The sequence below is a fragment of the Oppia nitens genome, unplaced genomic scaffold (assembly GCF_028296485.1).
Source record: "Oppia nitens isolate AA-2021 unplaced genomic scaffold, nextdenovo-longstitch-racon4-pilon3 scaffold1_pilon_pilon_pilon, whole genome shotgun sequence".
NCBI classification, from domain to species: Eukaryota; Metazoa; Arthropoda; class Arachnida; order Sarcoptiformes; family Oppiidae; genus Oppia; species Oppia nitens.
In genome coordinates this window covers 7,472,149-7,490,644 of record NW_026533199.1, presented here as the reverse complement: position 1 = coordinate 7,490,644, position 18,496 = coordinate 7,472,149, and the positions used below count along the sequence as shown (strand labels likewise).

General features: G+C 22.1%; 1 protein-coding gene across 1 annotated transcript; it reads left to right on the top strand.

Annotated features, from left to right (window-relative positions):
• Positions 1–1,896: 1,896 nt before the first annotated feature.
• On the top strand, positions 1,897–17,681 carry LOC128966226 (serum response factor-like). The gene is made up of 6 exons (XM_054313063.1): positions 1,897–2,803; positions 4,813–5,064; positions 16,332–16,545; positions 16,635–16,847; positions 17,198–17,451; positions 17,507–17,681. The coding sequence occupies exons 1-6, from the start codon at positions 2,234–2,236 to the stop codon at positions 17,648–17,650; spliced, it is 1,647 nt and encodes a 548-aa protein (XP_054169038.1). The 5' UTR covers positions 1,897–2,233; the 3' UTR covers positions 17,651–17,681.
• The last annotated feature ends 815 nt before the right edge of the window (positions 17,682–18,496 follow it).

The following is an 18,496-nucleotide window of genomic DNA, read 5'->3' as shown; positions in this document are numbered from 1 at the left end:
TTGAATAATTTATCACTTATCTTATTAAATGTCAAATGTTTAATAATTTTTGACTAATAAWTTTTGCCATTATAATATAGTTAATTTAACTAGCTAATTAATATTTTATAAGAATAAATATTAAATAATTTTGTTATAAATACAGTATAAACATACTTAAATCAAGTAACTTGAAATAAACAAAAATAATTGCAAACTAAGTTATAATTTTCAATTTAATTTAAAGGTTAAAACAATAAAATAATTAATCGATAAATAAATATTATTGTCTAATTTTATGGACATTTCAATTTTATTGAATATTTTATTTTCATTGCTTGAGTAAACTTTATATTAATATATAATATTTTTAAATATATAAAAATATTTGCTGTTTTTTTAAATACTTGTTAATTAGCTATTGAAATAAAAAATTTTAAAATAAATAATTTTATTATATTTTACAATTTTCAAAATTTTTATTAGACTTATATTAAATTATAAAATTGTATATATATTTCATATATTATAGAACGATATTAGTTATCAACAAATGTTTTTCATAAATTTAACTGAAATGCATTGTATTTTACTAATATATAATTATAAATATTGTAAAGCTATTGTTTTCTAACAAAATAATTACTAAATTACTTAATTTTAACAATTAACAGCTTTATTTTATGATTATTTTATAGATTTTAGTTTTAATAAATTATTTTAAATATACTCAATTTTATGACTGGTCATAAAATATTTTTATATTTATATAGTATATAATACACAAAAGTTGCTTTTAACTGATATATATTTTTATGTAATTTATGACAATTACTGCCATAGAAATTAAGCTATATTTTAAATCATAATTAAATCTATATATTTCTATTAAAATTTATTATTTTTCATATTTTTAAAAATTAATTCCAAAAATTTAATAAAACTATAAATTGTAAATTAATGCAATATTACAAATATTTGCTAACATTAGCATGCAGATTTTAACATTAGTATCTAACCGGTAATTATGCAACAAGAAAATCCTTTAATGTATTTACGTAAACATTTTGTATATTTATTTTAGCAAAAAAAACACAGTAACTATAAATTACTGTATCATCAATGCACACATTTTTAATATTAATACTCAACTATCTATCTATTTTAGTATATCCTATAAAAAAAACTAGAAATCATTATTTTTATATATTCTATACATTGTTTCTTACAAATTTAATATTATTGTAATTTATAATAGAGTATATTTCTAATTAAATATGAAATAATATTTTCAAAAATTAATATTAATTATAAGTCAAAATTATTACTAAGCATTTATACAGAATAACTTATGTTTCTATGAATAATATGCTATCTATTTATTTAATTACAATTTTAATTAATACTTATTGATATTTATAATGTATTAGAATAAATATTTGAAAATATAGAATAATTAAATAAAATGAACATGTTAAAATAGTGAAAACAATAACCATGATGATATTTAGATAGGAGTACCTCCACCTCATTTGATTTAAGTTACGATATATACTGTGAGCACCAGTAGGTCATGCGCTGTGGTATTAAATGTGCAATAATTTGACTGAAAGGGGCAGTGCTTTAGCATGACTTCACATATTAAAGAGTGTTTCACACAATGTTTACGTCCAGCCATTCACTGAACACTGTGTGTGATGTTTGTTGACGAGTGTTTGCATTAGTTTTGTTATGTTTGTTGTTATTTGTAATCATTTTTTAAAAATAATTAATTATTATTAATATTAATAATCAAATCTAACTTAAATACATGTTTTCTCATGTAATCAATAATATATAAACATTTTATTTCATTGATTAATATTTCGGATTTTAATTTGAAATTTTTTTTTATATTTAATGTTTCAATTAGTTTTCAAACATTATTTATATATAGTTTTGCTGTCATAACAATCATAACAATCATAACAATCATATCAATCGCTGGCAAACTATTAGTTATCGGTGACCATAGAGTCGGTGACACTAATCGGCAAACATATTGTGACCAAACTATACGACACAACGATTGGCACAACAAAAGTGTTTATCGCATATTATCGCCACTTATTGAACGTACTATTGAACGGAAAAGTTTGCCGAAAATTGTTATTCGGCCGGCGATCGACCAGTAATTGAGAGGACAATACACGTGATCGGTAGACAAACACACGAAGCGTACGATCACTACGACAGGCTTCGGACAAACAACTTAATGATGAATTCATATGAACTGATCGGCAGTAAGACATCGCCGTTGTGTCACATGTTTGACTCGGACCGACTGTTGGCCAGTGACAGCAACGAGGACAGCAATGATGACCACTCGTCCAATACGGTCGATAAGTATCACACATTAGACCATTTGGACAGTTATGATACAGTTATGGACTTAGAAAACAATTTGATGAACTGCCACAACAACGGTCTCATGAATGATGGCCACAATCATCACAACAGTCATCACCCGAACCATCATTTGGGTCACAATAGCATCGATCTTAATGGACATCTCATCAATAATAATGCTAATAATAACTGTTTGAATAGTAATAATAATAATAATAAACGCAAACAAATAGAGACCAATGGTATGGCCAACGGTGGACAACAACAACAGTCAGGTGTGCCGAACGGTGTGTCCGTAAGCGGTGCCAACAAACGGGTTCCGCCACCGAATGGCAAGAAAACAAAGGGAAGAGTGAAAATCAAGATGGAGTTCATCGACAATAAGTTAAGAAGATATACCACTTTCTCTAAACGCAAGACTGGAATCATGAAAAAAGTTTGTAGTCTTTTGATATTTTTTTTAACAAAAAATTTTAAACAAAAAAAACATTTTTAGCACTATTTTAGGTTATTTTATAGTCAGAAAAAATAAAGTTTTGCTTAACTTTGCAAACATACTGTATATCTATTTGTAGCGACAACTCTGCAGTTGAATAATATTTGCTTATTGAGTCTCTAATTTTATTATTATTATTATTATTACATTAGTTATAAGTTTTATTTTTAGCTCTGAAAAATCGTCTCATTTATTTGGGGTCCGGTTCTCTCCCTATCAATACTTTTTTAGTGAGACATTACGAGTTAGAAAATTATTAGTAATTTTGTCAATCAATTTTGAAAATTTGTTTTTTCCCAATAATTTTATAAGTTATTAATATTATTATTATTTTTAAAATATATTTTACAGTAGTAAAAATATGATTTATTAAAATTTCATTTTTATTATATAAGATTTATATGAATTTAATTGCTGTGACTAGCATTTGGACAAACATTTTTTCATAATTTATAGACAATCAGTGAAAAAAATGTTTAAATATTTGTTTAGATGTTATTTAGTTGTGTAAAGAATTTCTCTCTTTATATTTAAATATATATATGTTTTATGATTATTGATATTTGGATTTATCTCTCACTGTTGTGATAATCTTAGGTCAGGTTAAGACATGACAAAACATATGTATTGTTTTGCTATATTACATACTAAGCCATACATACTGTTCATTACAATTGTTTGCATTCAATTTGTTTACTCTAATGATTAAACAAAACAGATTTTTTAAAAATATATATATTGTTGTTTTATTAAATGAAAATTATTATATATACAAATGTACAAATGTTTGGTTAACATGTTATACAGTATTGTATACAATAAGGATTGTATTTAACTTAAAATATTATATAAATTATAAGAGAATATTGTATTTTATTTTTTAATACATTTTTTACGAAAAAAATTTGAATTGACATTATAGTTGTGTATTCATTTAGTATGCCTTTGGTTTTTTTATGTTTTTAGATATACAATATCTTGTATTATTTCTATTTTTTATTTAAAATGTAATTTTATACAATTTGTAGTGTTTAAGAATATTTTTGTTTTTTATTGTGATTTTTTATATGTAACATATTGTCCCTCATTTATATTATTTATTTAAAAAAAGAAGTGCACTTTTGTTGAAAAATAATAATTCAAAAATATTGAGTTTTAGGTGTTTTAAAGTTTTTAAATTAATTTTATTAGTGAAAGATTTATTATATAAAAAACGGGAATGACTTTCAAGTTTTCTTTCAATAGCCTGCAAGCAATTCCATTGCCCTATAGTTTTACATACCGTTCCCTTCCGTTATAAAATCATATAATATGTTGTGTAACGTATGATCCATTTGTTACAGAAATTCCCAAATTAGACACAATTGGAGACAAATTTAGGTATCAATTATAGTTATATTTATTTATTTAGTATAAAATAAATAAATTCATTTTTAATCACAACTTGATTGCCAATAGTTAACTCAATTTTAGACATTTTCATAACAGATGTTAGATATAATATCGACTCTCTCTCTCTCTCTCTCTCTCTCTCTCTTCTATGTATGTATGTATGTATGTATGTATGTGTGTGTTAAGCAGTTTTATGTTTTTATATATGATTTTCTATCTAATATATTGGACTTGGAATTGCTATTCATTGCATAATTAAGTACTATTATCACATAAAATGCATTTTTGTAAATGAAATAGAGAGTTAACTTAAATTTATTATAAAATATTTTTTAATTGACTTTAAAATTAGTTTAAAAGCATATTTTATTTTTGACATTAATTTCATATTGTGCATTTTGTATATAAAAAGTGCATATGAAATATTATTGATGACCAGGTGTGTGTGAAAAACACGATATATAACTTTAGATTAGTTATATTTGCTATTGTTTAGCGATTAAAATATTTAATTTTATTGATTAACACATTGTTATTGATGGTGTTGTTGTGGACAGGCATACGAATTATCGACACTTACGGGCACACAAGTGATGCTTTTAGTGGCGTCAGAGACGGGACACGTCTATACGTTTGCCACCAGAAAATTGCAACCAATGATCACATCAGACGCCGGCAAAGCACTGATCCAGACGTGCCTGAACTCACCCGACAGTGGTCTTCATTGCGGCGATCAGAGGATGTCCGCCACCGGCTTTGAAGAGACAGACCTATCGTACGCTGTCGGAGATGAATCACCCAATGATAAGGTATTTACTAAACAAGTATTATTAACTTTTATAACAGCTAACACTATATAACTATCATAACCTATACATACAATGTGTAGTTAAAACTTGTTATTTGAAAACACCTAACATTGCAAACTTAATCATACAATAGCATGAGTTATTTTAATATAATAATTTTAAATAACTCATTGAATTATATATTTATTTGACAATTTTTTTTTTGATTTCCTGTCTTATAATAATGTAGTGATTTTTAAAATGATCCAGGTCCACACAATTATTATTTAATTGTATGATATTAATGACCCAAACGTGCGCTACACTAGTTGTTTGATGTATACAAATATTTGTGGGCCAATTGTGATATTAATTATAAATTATGTAAATTTTGCATAAAATTTTAGTCATCAATTGATATTTAATGCTTTTGTTGCGATTATTGTGTTGAAAGTTTGAAATCTATTGTTTCAAAGAAATATATTTGTTATGGATTTCGACACAATTATCCACTTTTGCAAAGGCGTTGTCTTAACTATTTTGTTAGGCATTTATTAAATTAAACACGACTTTCCTCTCGTTATTACACTATTATTAGTTTTTAACTGTTTTATTTAAATTTATTGAAAATTTGCAAAACATATGAAAATAACTATTCAAAGAAAAAAATCATGTGATTCTAAAAGCAAAATTGAAGTTAATTTAAAAAAATGTTTTTTAATATATCTAAATTTTTTATACTAATGTTTATGTAGTATGATATTTAATATTGGGAAATATTTTAGATAACTTTATAATGTAAGCAATTAATCACATGAGTATATAAAGTAAAACTTTGTTGATCTTTTGTAAATATAGACAACAATTGAAATTATTTAATTTATTTTCAGAATCTTTTTATTATAAAGTTATAATTAGAGATAAATTTTAAAAAATCTTGTTTTTTGTGATCAATTAATATTGATTTTTTAAAATAGAAATTTATATTCTAATTATTTGTTAATTTGTTATTTTTAGAATATTTTGGTAAATATTATTATATTAATTTTTTAACAATATATTTATTTGATAATATGATATATCTAACCTTTTTTTATACAGTATTTACTAATATTTATTAATTATTATGATTATTATATGAAACATGTTGATTATTACAATATTTGTCGTATTATTTGCTATTTTCATATTAGAAAACTTGGAGATCTAATAATTAATAAAAATGAATTAAATTTGTTATATAATATCTATTTGGTAGATATATTTTCCGTTTATATTTTGTAGTTTATTTGTATTTCTATCAAAAAGATAATGTTAAATGTGTAAAGTTACTAAATAATAACGTCAATTATTTGCCAATTGTTTGCTTTTTATGGCTATTTCCCAAAATTAATTTATAATACAATGAATATAATGGTTGAAATCACAGAATCTAATGTGTATTACATATACACCAATACATTGTAGAGCATCCATAATGACTTATAAGGATTATATTTCCCATTATATTAATTATGGTATGATTGCTTATTCAATTCCCATAATATCATTGCAAAATTGTCTTATATCTAAACAAAACAGATTGATAATTTGCTAATAAATACATTTTATTTAACTTATTATACGGATATGCAAATCAAATGCAGAATTATATTAATGAATTTTTTATATTAAATATTTTATCAAAAAGAAACCATATAACTATTAGGTTCCTTGATATATGTCTGAAATATCATTGATATTGTTAAAAAATTAGATTATATCATATTTTTGACGTATAAAACATGAGACCACTGAATGGGTTGAAATTTTTTTTAGTTATTTTTAATAAGAATTCATATATACATTGCACAGAATCGTGTTTTTGTTATACATTACTTAAGCAAAAACACTGACTAAACATTTCTTCATTATATATACATTAGGGAAATGTTATTTTCAATCACATATTGTTGTTATTCTGCTATCCTTATACTCTTGCGACTTGTTTTTGCCCCAAATTTGATGTCATATATACACACAAAAGTTAATTTACAACTTTGTTTATATGCTTTTAATTGCCATTTTTATATTTATATAACTATAATATAGACAAATTAATGTATTGCTTTTCATACAGTTATAATTTTTTTAAATCAGTTATTCTTGAACTCAATCTTATTTTTATATTAAATTATAATACATTGACTATAAAACAAAATACTATCAAAAGTTTATTATTAACTAATTTACTTTATTAATTGATATAATATAAATAATTAACAAAATAATATAATATTTGCTAATCAAAAATCAATTGCTTTAACCCATTCCTCACACTTATTTTAATAAGACAGATTACTTTATTATTTATTTATTTTTTATTAATTAAAAATTAACGAGATTAAATTTTAAATAACATAAAATTGATTGTGTTAATTTTATAATTATATTATTTTTTGATTAGCATATATGAAATTATGATTTATTTTGTTAATGTATTTATTTTTCTTATTTTTCCTTATATGTATGCATAATGTTTGTGCCATATATGTGTGTCTCTACTAAATACCTGAATGTCTAACTGACTGACTGACCGATGTCTTGTGGACAGTCTTGTTCATCCATGTCATCGCCCAACTCTTGTTATAATCACAATAACCACAACAATCATAGCACTAATGGTCTGCACGCGCTGTTTGGCGACACAACGCTATCATTGGATCAGTTTGTCGTAACCGATGGCCTCATAGCTAACTGTTCCTCTCCTACTGCACGTCTGCCACCGTTTTGCACCATTTGATTGCAATTATCATTAATTTTATTACCAAAAATTGTTTCTGTATTATGACAGAGTGTATAATTTTATGTTTGTTATTATTATTATTAATTTTGATATAAATGGACACAATGTTATGTTTTATGTTCATTATCTCAGTTAAGTTTTTTAAAGTAATCAATTAATCAATTGTTTTAGTTATTAATTTCTTATAACATTACACTAAATAGCGAAAGTCCTTAATGCTTATTATCATTTGTTTTATTATAATTAATTTTTAAATGATTGTTTTCAAAGTTAACTCTTTATTATTTTATAAGATATCAATTGATTGATAAAAATTCTCGTATATTTAACTTAATGACCAACTGATCTGTGATAAGACAAATGATTTTAGATTAAATTTTTAAAGAGATTTATATCTTAAATATAAGTTAATATATATATATATATATATATATATACAGTATATGCATACATTATAATATTAATTCAATACATTATAGGACTTACTATTGAATGTCTTGGAAAATATTTTTACGATAACAAACCAAACATTATTTTATATTATAATTATTTAAAACATCTATAAACTGAGCTGTATATTGAGCTGAAATAAGTGAATTTAAATGTGCCATAATTTAAATTAAATAGTTGGTAACTACTATATGTAAATTTATTTTGAGGTTTACATTTGTGCCATAATTTTTAAATAATATTAGATTAAACACTATTTTATTTTATTCATAATTACAGCTTTGATTTCTAACGCTTTTAACTCCTATAAAGCTGTGATAGGAAAGAGTGAGTGAGTGGTGTGTGTGTGTGTGTGTGTGTATGAGAGAGAGAGAGAGAGAGAGAGAGAGAGAGAGAGAGAGAGGGATATTTGCTTATAAAATATTTGATTGAATTGAAAAACAAATAATTGTATAATATTTGTTTAAATTTTGCATTTAAACAATTATTTTTCATATAACTATAGTCTATAGACACACATACAAGCATTTGACAAGAAAATGGAGCTAAAGTTTAAATAAATAAAAAAATATTTATTGTTTTGACTTAAAGGTTTGGGTTTTCCTTTTAATAATAATAATAATTTATTGTATCAAAAATATTTTATATTGTTTTAGTGTATTTTGTTATTAGGATATAATTGATTTTTATAAAGAAAATTAGTCGAAAAGTTAAAAATATCTACAGATCTATGCTTTTCTTATAATTTTAATAATATATAGAAATGATAAAAATATTTAAAAAATATTTAACATATATATATAAGTATAATATCCGTTACTAATAATATAGCAATTATGTGAGACAAACAGTTTTGCCTAAACATCAACATAACAATACATAACATTTTGTGAGAAATTAAATAATGCTGTAATAACTGGCGTTTTGTTATTTAATTTGATAATACAATACTGTATCGTTTTGATTTACCAACTATTCATTACATATTTTTGTACCTGTATATGTATTTCATTATATACTTATATATATATATACCAAATAGTTATGCCATATCATGTATGTCTATGCATTTGGCACAGCCTATTATATAATAATAAGAGATCTCAAGTACTCATACCAAACATACCTAACTTTGTTTCTCCCTTTTCCCAACACTGTTATCATACAGTTTAACTAATGTAATCGTTGTTATATTGTATACGGTTTGTCATTATCTGGAAGCCAGTGCCTCGATATTTATCTATTATATCATAATTACATGTTAAATAGATAACAACATTACTTTTTTAATAATAATTTGATTGCTATTATGTATTTATTGTTATAATTGCAAATATAACGTTTACCAATGTATGAATTTTCAAATATATATTTTATAGATTGTATTAAAAATGTATACAAATTTTCCACAGCATTGATATTTGATATGCATATGAATAGGAAATTTGTGTTTTATTTTGTATATTTAATAGGCGTTTGGCTTTTCATGATATTATATTTTTAAAATCAATTGATCTCTTTCACTACACCTTTATTTTTATATACATTTTTCATTTTAGTTTTGCTTTAGTTTTTTTTGTTAAAAACATTTTTAGAAAATTGTTATATGTTTTTAGTTTAACATCAAATAGCGAATTTTCAATAATTTACAACAAAATTATTTTATTTATTATGAATATATATTATTTTTCAGGCATTCAATCAAACAATTTATGTATTGAATTAAAATTTTATAGTAATTCAAAAATTATATTTAATATTTTCTTAGAATATAATATATAAGATTAAAAAACTTAAATAAATTTTTAACAATTTGTTGCCATTTAAGGAGTTAATTAATTTTATAATTAAACTTTTTTTGTTTAATTATAAAATTAAATTGAATTACTATATATATCAAATAATAAAAAGTTGTTAAATATTAACATGCAAATATATATTTTTTAACATGTCAATTATCTCAATTAATATCAATTTGCATTTATGAATTTATCAAAATTTTTTATCAATTGGATAAACAATTTTTAATGAAATATTTTTATAGTTAAAACATATATTTCAAAAAAAATATTTAACAAACAATACTATAATTTTGTTATAATGTGTGCATATATTTTAGAACTATTTTTAATGAAATTATAAATATATATATATTATATTATATTGATGTGTAATTTAATTTAACAAACAATTACAAAATGATTGTCCATTTATGGACATCAATTATGTTATATATAATTTTTATTATTACTTATATTTGTTGTAATAACTGTTATTTGTTTAATTTTTAATGTTTTTTCTTATGGATTGTGTTTAGTATTTTTATTGAATTTTAAACTATTGTATAATACATTTATATTATATTATGCATAATATATATATATATATTAGCGCTTAATTATTAAAAAGCTGTTTCTCAAAAAAATATATTAACTGCATATCTCTTTAAACAGTATTATTATAATTGAAAACAAAAAGCATTGTATTTTATATAGAGTTGAAAATATATTTAATTTTGACAACAAAATTATAATTTAASTTATCATTTGAAGAGATGATTATCTGATGTTAAATTGAGATAACAGTTTTGTTTTGTTAGTATAAAAGCGCAGAAAAATGTTTTATTGAAGTAATTGTTATTTTCTATAAAAATGTATAAAATATAACTTTTAAATATTTGCGTGAATTTTAATAATTAGTCATAATTTTTACACTACAATGAGAGATTATTATTATATAAATATTTTAAATAAATTTGTATTTTAAACATGGTTAAATTATAAATACTTATATACAAATTATCTTTATAAGAATATTATAGTATTATAATTATTTTGTGTAATTTAGAGATTTTCTCTCATTCATTTAATTTTATTATTTTTATCTATATTATAATCAAAATCATCATTTTAATTTAATGTTGTATATCTAATATTTAATTATTAACAATATATTTGACAATTTTATTTAACAAACTAATGAACTTATATAAATCTAGTGATACTAACTAAATGCCAAAGTGTATAATATACATATTATGTATTATATTACCTTATTTTATATTTATATAACAACTACTTAAAATTTGATATAATTTTCATTTATTATTAATAGTTTACATTTAATTAATTTATATGTTATCAATAAAAATATGTAAATCATAAAATTTTTGAATAAAATAATGGACATACCCTTCTCTTATATCAATTTTAATTATTTTTAATATATTGCATGTTTATTGTGTGAAAGTTTGTTTATTATTGTCGTTATGATCTGTCAATTCATTTACATCATAACTGTTTTGTGATAATTTAAATTCAAAAAAAAAAACTTTGACTGTCATTTCATTACATTGAAGGCCAATCCTATGTTTACTTAAATCAACGGGGAGTGTGTGTGAGAGAGAGAGAGAGAGAGAGAGAGAGAGAGAGAGAGAGAGAGAGTGTGTGTGTGTGTGTGTGTATAAGTATACTGTATGTGAAATTGTGAAAAACTATAAGCAATTCATAATTAATGTGCTATTCATAGAAAAAAAAATTCAAAATCATTATTGAAATTCATTCATATAGTGGTTTCAAAACCTGGTTTTTGTAATTTAATGTTTATTTTGCTTTTGATTTATTATCCATCTTATACTAAATCATTAACTACTTGAGACAATTGAATTTAAATGACTTGTTATTAAATATATTGATTATACAAAATTTWAAAAAACGTTTTCATCAATTGCTGCTAATTKTGATAATATCTTTGTCAAGAAAAAATATTTTTAATTTTTTGAAATTTATAAATTTGTATTTAATGTACTATTAAAAACAATTATTGTTTGATTTATTTTTTATTATTTTATTTTATAAATTATTAGTCGAAAAGCATGGTTTTATTATCTTTTTTTTATTATAATAATAATACTATTGTAATATATAGATGTATTTAACTAAAAGTTATTTTTAATTCACGACTCTTTCATAAAACAATTATTTTTTTTATAATAAAGTTTAATTGATTATAATTATCCATTCATTGAGACCAATAAACATTTTGTTGATATATAACATCAATATTTTTCCTGTTTTAAATACTTAGTAATTGTTTTATTGAAATTTATGCAGTTTATTCAATTATACATAATTTATCCATTAATTGCAGATAATTATATTATGATTATTTGAAATAACACTGAAATTTTTTTTTAAATTGTTAAATAAACAGTTAGTCTTTTATTTTATATAATTTACTGCATATATAATACGATATACTGTATTATAAATTTATATATATATTTATACTACACAATATGATATACTAGCATATAGTATAGTAAATTTATATACTATATAAATGAAATATAATGACATAATTGTTTTTTGTTTAATATTAATGCAATAATATTATAATATATTGTAATTATATAGACATGGCTTACAAGCAATGGGTGCGTCACTTATTCTCATATTATTTCTCTGTCTATCCGTCTATTTATTTCTCTATCTCTCACTCATTCATTCACTAAATAAATTGACATTAATTATGAACAAAAAAATGTTGTTTAAAAAAGAAAGTTGTGTTAAGCTTTTATTTACTTATTATATTTTTTGATGCTATGTTTTGTTTTTTACAGCAAACCATTGGTTATACAAAAAAATAAAAATAAATAGTTTTTATATTCAAAATTTTCTATTGTATTGAATAAAAATCATTCATTTTTTTATAGATTCATTGCTATTTATTAATACAATACTATATATTCTTTACATATTAAGCTATTTTACATAATTTGTTATTGTATTGACAATGAATGCTCTATTCATTAGATGAGGAAAAAAGATTATAGTGTCTAAAAATGTCTGTTTTTGACAAATGCAGTCCCGTTACTATATTTGGTAATTCATAGCATTTGAATCAGGGATTAGAGGCATTAAGAGATGAGGAATAGGATGACTTCATATGAGATGCACTATCAATGGTTTGAAATGCTAATGACCTCTTATTTTGACATATTTTCACAATATATATATATATATACAGTATATATACAGTCGTTTACAAAATTGGTGGACGAGGTTTTTTGTGTATATCCTTAGATTGGATAATAATYTTACAAAGATATTTTGTTCACAACTATTGTTTTTTGGAACAGTCAGTTTGGTATAAGCACTTTTTGTAAAATTGGACTCAGGTATATAAAGAGGACAGGGATGGTTCATATCAAGAAAACTATAATAGATAAAAAATTCTATAAATTACAAATTATACTAGGTCAAAAATTATTAGATACATGTTTCGGCATTTTTAAGTTGGTTGCATAGTATTTGAATAAAATCAAATTATTTTGCCGTTTCTAAAACAATAGTCGTGAATAAAATATTTTGTAAAATTATTATCCATTCTAAAGATATTTACAAAAAACCTTGTTCACCAATTTTGTGATCGACTGTATATATATATATATCCTATACATATATAGTATGTATAGTTTTTAACAGTGAAAGATACTGTATATATAGAAATATGGTATAATAAAAATTTTTAAATATGTATTTTTAGTTTATACATTAATATAATTTTATTTATAATAGTTTTTATAAAATATATTTTAATATAGGTATAATAATAATAATAATAATAATAATAATAATAATAGTATAACAAAAACACATTGTATTTTTTAATTTGTGAACCTAACTGATGATAACTTCATTTTATATTTGAAATGAAATTGTTTACATTCAGTGTATGGATTGAGTTATGTAGTGATGAAATGATTAACTTATAGATAATGTATGTGTTTTTCAAATTTTGTTTTTATGAGAGGTTTGAACAAAAATAAACTAAAGTTAAGCAAAAAAAATAGAGTAGAAATTTATAGCAAATACTAGATTACTATGATTATTATTTAGACATAATTTACTATATGAGTTTATATTATATAAAAATTAATATTTATTATTTTATTTTATTTATCCTATTTAAATAAGTAGTAATATTWYGATAATTTTTTGATCTTTTATTAATTTTATTATAAACTTAATTTAACATCATTTGAATGTTTTACCAATKATGCGATTTTTATTTTAAGATTGTCTATGAACTATAATTTAGTTATATACAATGTATTTGATATATTTATAATTTATATTTAAATCATTATTAAATTAATTTAAAAATAGTGATTTAGAGTYTCTTTTTATCAACAAAAATATTTTTYRRTWAAMAAATTATTCAATGATTGACTTAACAACGCCTACAGAATATTCTTATTTAGAATTCTTGGAGTGAAATATATATTCTGTAATCATTTCATATAACATCAGTCTATATAAAGTAATCCCATTTTGGATGATATGTTAGCATAGATTTGTTGCTAAAATTAGTCAAACATTTTCCTCCTTTCAGTTGCTGTTATTTTTGGATTTATTTTTGTTAATCCAATCACTTTTGGTATAAATCATAAATATTTAGAGTTAGGTTTTTATTGACAATTTCTTGTATTATTGATTTTAGTATTATTTTCTATGATAATAATGAGAATACTATATCTAATAATTGAATTAATATATGTAATAACATTATAGTTTATTTATTATTATATGTTAATCTGTATTTGTAATAACAGGTTATTTTATAGTTTAACTAAAATTATTACTATATGAGTACCAATTTTTGTTGTAAAATTTGGATATTTGCCATTCATTAGTATTAATAGTAAACATTGGATACAAATTTAGATATTTTTTAGCTGAGAAAGTTAAATATTTTTACTTTTTTGAATATATCATTTTTAAACCATTAATCACTTTAATATTAAATTATTTTCAAACGGTTTAGTTTATTTTCTAAATTATAAAAATAACTTGTTAATATTATTTAAATGTTAAAATTTAATAAAATGTTGTATATTATTATTTATGTTAAATAATTCTTGCATCAATGCTTTTTTAATAAATTTTACATAAATTTAAATAACTATTAACGAGAATATATTACTTTAGTGATAAAAAAAACTTGTAATAAATATACATTTTTGTCTAACTTTAGAACTGAGCTTAAATGACAACAAAATTTTTTATTATTGAAATATTTTAATGACATTTTTCAAACACCAATTGTTTGAATACTGAAAGACAGTTAAATTTTTATGTGTTTTAACATAATTAGGAAACATTGAAAATAATATGATATTTACACTCAAAAGCTATAATGAGATGACATTATTATTATTAATATTATTATTATTATTTTGTATAAGAATTTCCTGTTTATTATTTAATTGTATTGTATTATAATATAGTGTATATGTATGTACAGAATATATTATATAGCATATTAATGATTCATTGAAAATGTGTTAGTTTTTTGATGAAAAAATGTCGAAAAAAATATAWAATTTTTAAATATTTATAGCACTATATTTCATACTTTGAGTAATTATAAAAATTTAATTTTTACGCTTATTTATGAAATGTTTTTCATTTGTGTGTAAATATTTCACAATCTGTTAATCAAAAATGCAGAGATGATAGTTTTATATATATATATTTGTATTATAGTGTTTGACATTACGAAACATTTACTTATTTACACACATTTGTGACTATTTTTCTTTTTATTATTTAATATAACTAGCATTTGGCACTAATATTGAAAGCAAAATTCAAATACAAATTGAAATGCCAACATTTAAACATACATGTATATTAATACTACATTATTTATAAGTATTTAATTTATATTTTACATATACCTTATACTCACTTAATGTGTATAATCTTTTTCATATTTAAACATATATAAATATTATAATATAAACTGTAAAAATTGTTTGTGTAATCATTAAAAACTATTTTCCGCAAACATTTAAAAATATTTTTTATAACTAAAGTATGTTCACAATTGTTTAAATTATATTTTCATTTATATAAGGGTTGCTAAAAATAGCTATTTGCTAGTGTTTTGAGTCATTTTTACAGTAATTTTTAGCGCTAATGTGTTAATAGCTGTTGAATATCAATTGAATTTCTAATTAAATATAATTATAATATAATATCAATAGAGTGAAGACGAGTCGTGTGAAGGCGCGGGACAATCAAGTGGCGAGTCGTCAGATAACGGCGCCGAGGATTCATCTGAGTTCATGACCGCTGGTATAACACCGGGAACAGCAACTTATGCACAGTTGGAAAATGCTTTACCACTTAATTACTTGAATGAAATAAATGCTAAACTAACTAATCGTCAACTGATATCACAATTGAATAATACTAATGGTATGCATTGATAGCGATTTTTATGTACTTATAGTTTAATAAAACGGTTAGATTTGTTGTTAAATTTTAATTAATTTTTTAATAATTAGTTTTATTGAATCCGACTTCGCTATCACATACATCTCAATCCACTGTACCATCAATTACATCATTGGTAACGACTACACCATCAGCTGCTTTGCAGTTGACGTCAAGTAATACATCAAAATTGGGAACAATTGGATCCAATACTAAACCAAATCAAACCATACATAATGCAATTCATATGACTCACGCATCAGCTCAGCAACTGTTGAGCGCCGGTATATACAATGTTCCTACTATTGTTCCCACCCTATAGTCTATTGATTGATAAAATAAAATAATAGTAGAAACACAAAATTTGTTTTCAAATAAAATTATTGTTAATTTAAATTATAATAATTTTCTAATCAAAATCAACAAAAAACAAGTTATAATTGAATACTTATTATAAAATAGCTAAGCTTTAGCTAAAAATTATAGTCAAAGTCAACAATTTGTTTGAATATTAAATTCTGAACTATAAAATGACAAATGTATTCATTCATACTTTTTTTGTTAAAATGAAAACCATTTGTTTAGGGAAATGCTATTCACAAACAATAATATATTTTTAATGATTTTATTTTAGGAAACATCTTATTGTGTGCTAATGGGAGCCAAATAGCATTACCCACCGGCCAGTCATCTCAGTCGTCGACATCCAGTAGCACAACACCAACACTGATGTATAATCCCACGCAAGGACTAGTCTATGCCACTGCCGGCACAGCTACCACTGCCGGTAACACCGGTCTAATAACTGAAGGATTAATACTGAATTTGGGCCAAAATCATACCACCGGTAACACTGAGGTTCTCATCAATAATAATGCATTTTCACAAGTATTACAAAAATTTTGATTTTATGGAAATATCACTTATAAACTATTATTTATAGATACAATTACAACAACAACAGCAGCACCACCAACAACAGCAACAACAATTGAAATCAATGATAAGCACCGGTAGCAACAGCGGCCAAACATCAGGTGCCAAACGTGGAGGCGATGGATATAAAAAGCAACGAACAAAACAATGATAATTATATACAGTATATATTGAAACAGTCATAGATTTTAATTTAAAAATGTTGTTTATAGTTAATACTATTAAATTAGAGATTATTAGAATATTTAGTTTTACAATAAATTAATATAAATACAATAATTTAAACAAAATTATATATTTGTAAATTAAAATTGAAAATATAAAGTGCCCTATAATTTATAGTGACTGAAGTTTAATTAATAATACATTTTTGATATAAAATTATTATTTTTTGATAAATTTGTTGTGAACTACTATACTTATTAGATATTGTATATTAGGTCTCATAATTTTTCATAATATAATAGACTATTAATAGTCAATTAAATATAAATCATATATTATGTAATAATTTGTAACAATTTTAGTTGTTTATCATTAATTTTTTATTACGAGTAATATTGTATTACAATAATATCATAAAATAAGTTATTATTTGTTTTTAATTGTTTGGCAGTTGTTTTTCTTGATACGATAATTAGTAATTATTAATTACTGATATTATTATTGTTGTTTTATTGTATAATTATATTAAATATCTTTTTTAGTTTTTTGTGAGATTTATAATTAATTTAATAATTAATATATTATACTGTATTTACTTATGATATTAAATCAAACAAACAAGATTATTTATTAGAAAACTTGTTTATAAATAATTTATATAAATTATAAATATATTTCTTTAAATTATATAATGATTGAATCAAAACTTACGACAAACAAATGTAAAGAAAATATTTATTTTAAATTAATATTATAATTAAAATATTATATTTATGGACAAAAATTATATGAAACAGAAATATTAAATAAATTAAGATTTATTTGTTAACAT

Excerpts from the sequence above, each read along its gene's own strand:
- LOC128966226 (XM_054313063.1), top strand. The coding sequence starts at position 2,234 with ATGATGAATTCATATGAACTGATCGGCAGTAAGACATCGCCGTTGTGT. Across the intron at positions 2,804-4,812 it reads AGACTGGAATCATGAAAAAA|GCATACGAATTATCGACACT; the intron begins GTTTGTAGTCTT and ends TGTTGTGGACAG. Across the intron at positions 16,546-16,634 it reads ACAATTGAATAATACTAATG|TTTTATTGAATCCGACTTCG; the intron begins GTATGCATTGAT and ends TTTAATAATTAG.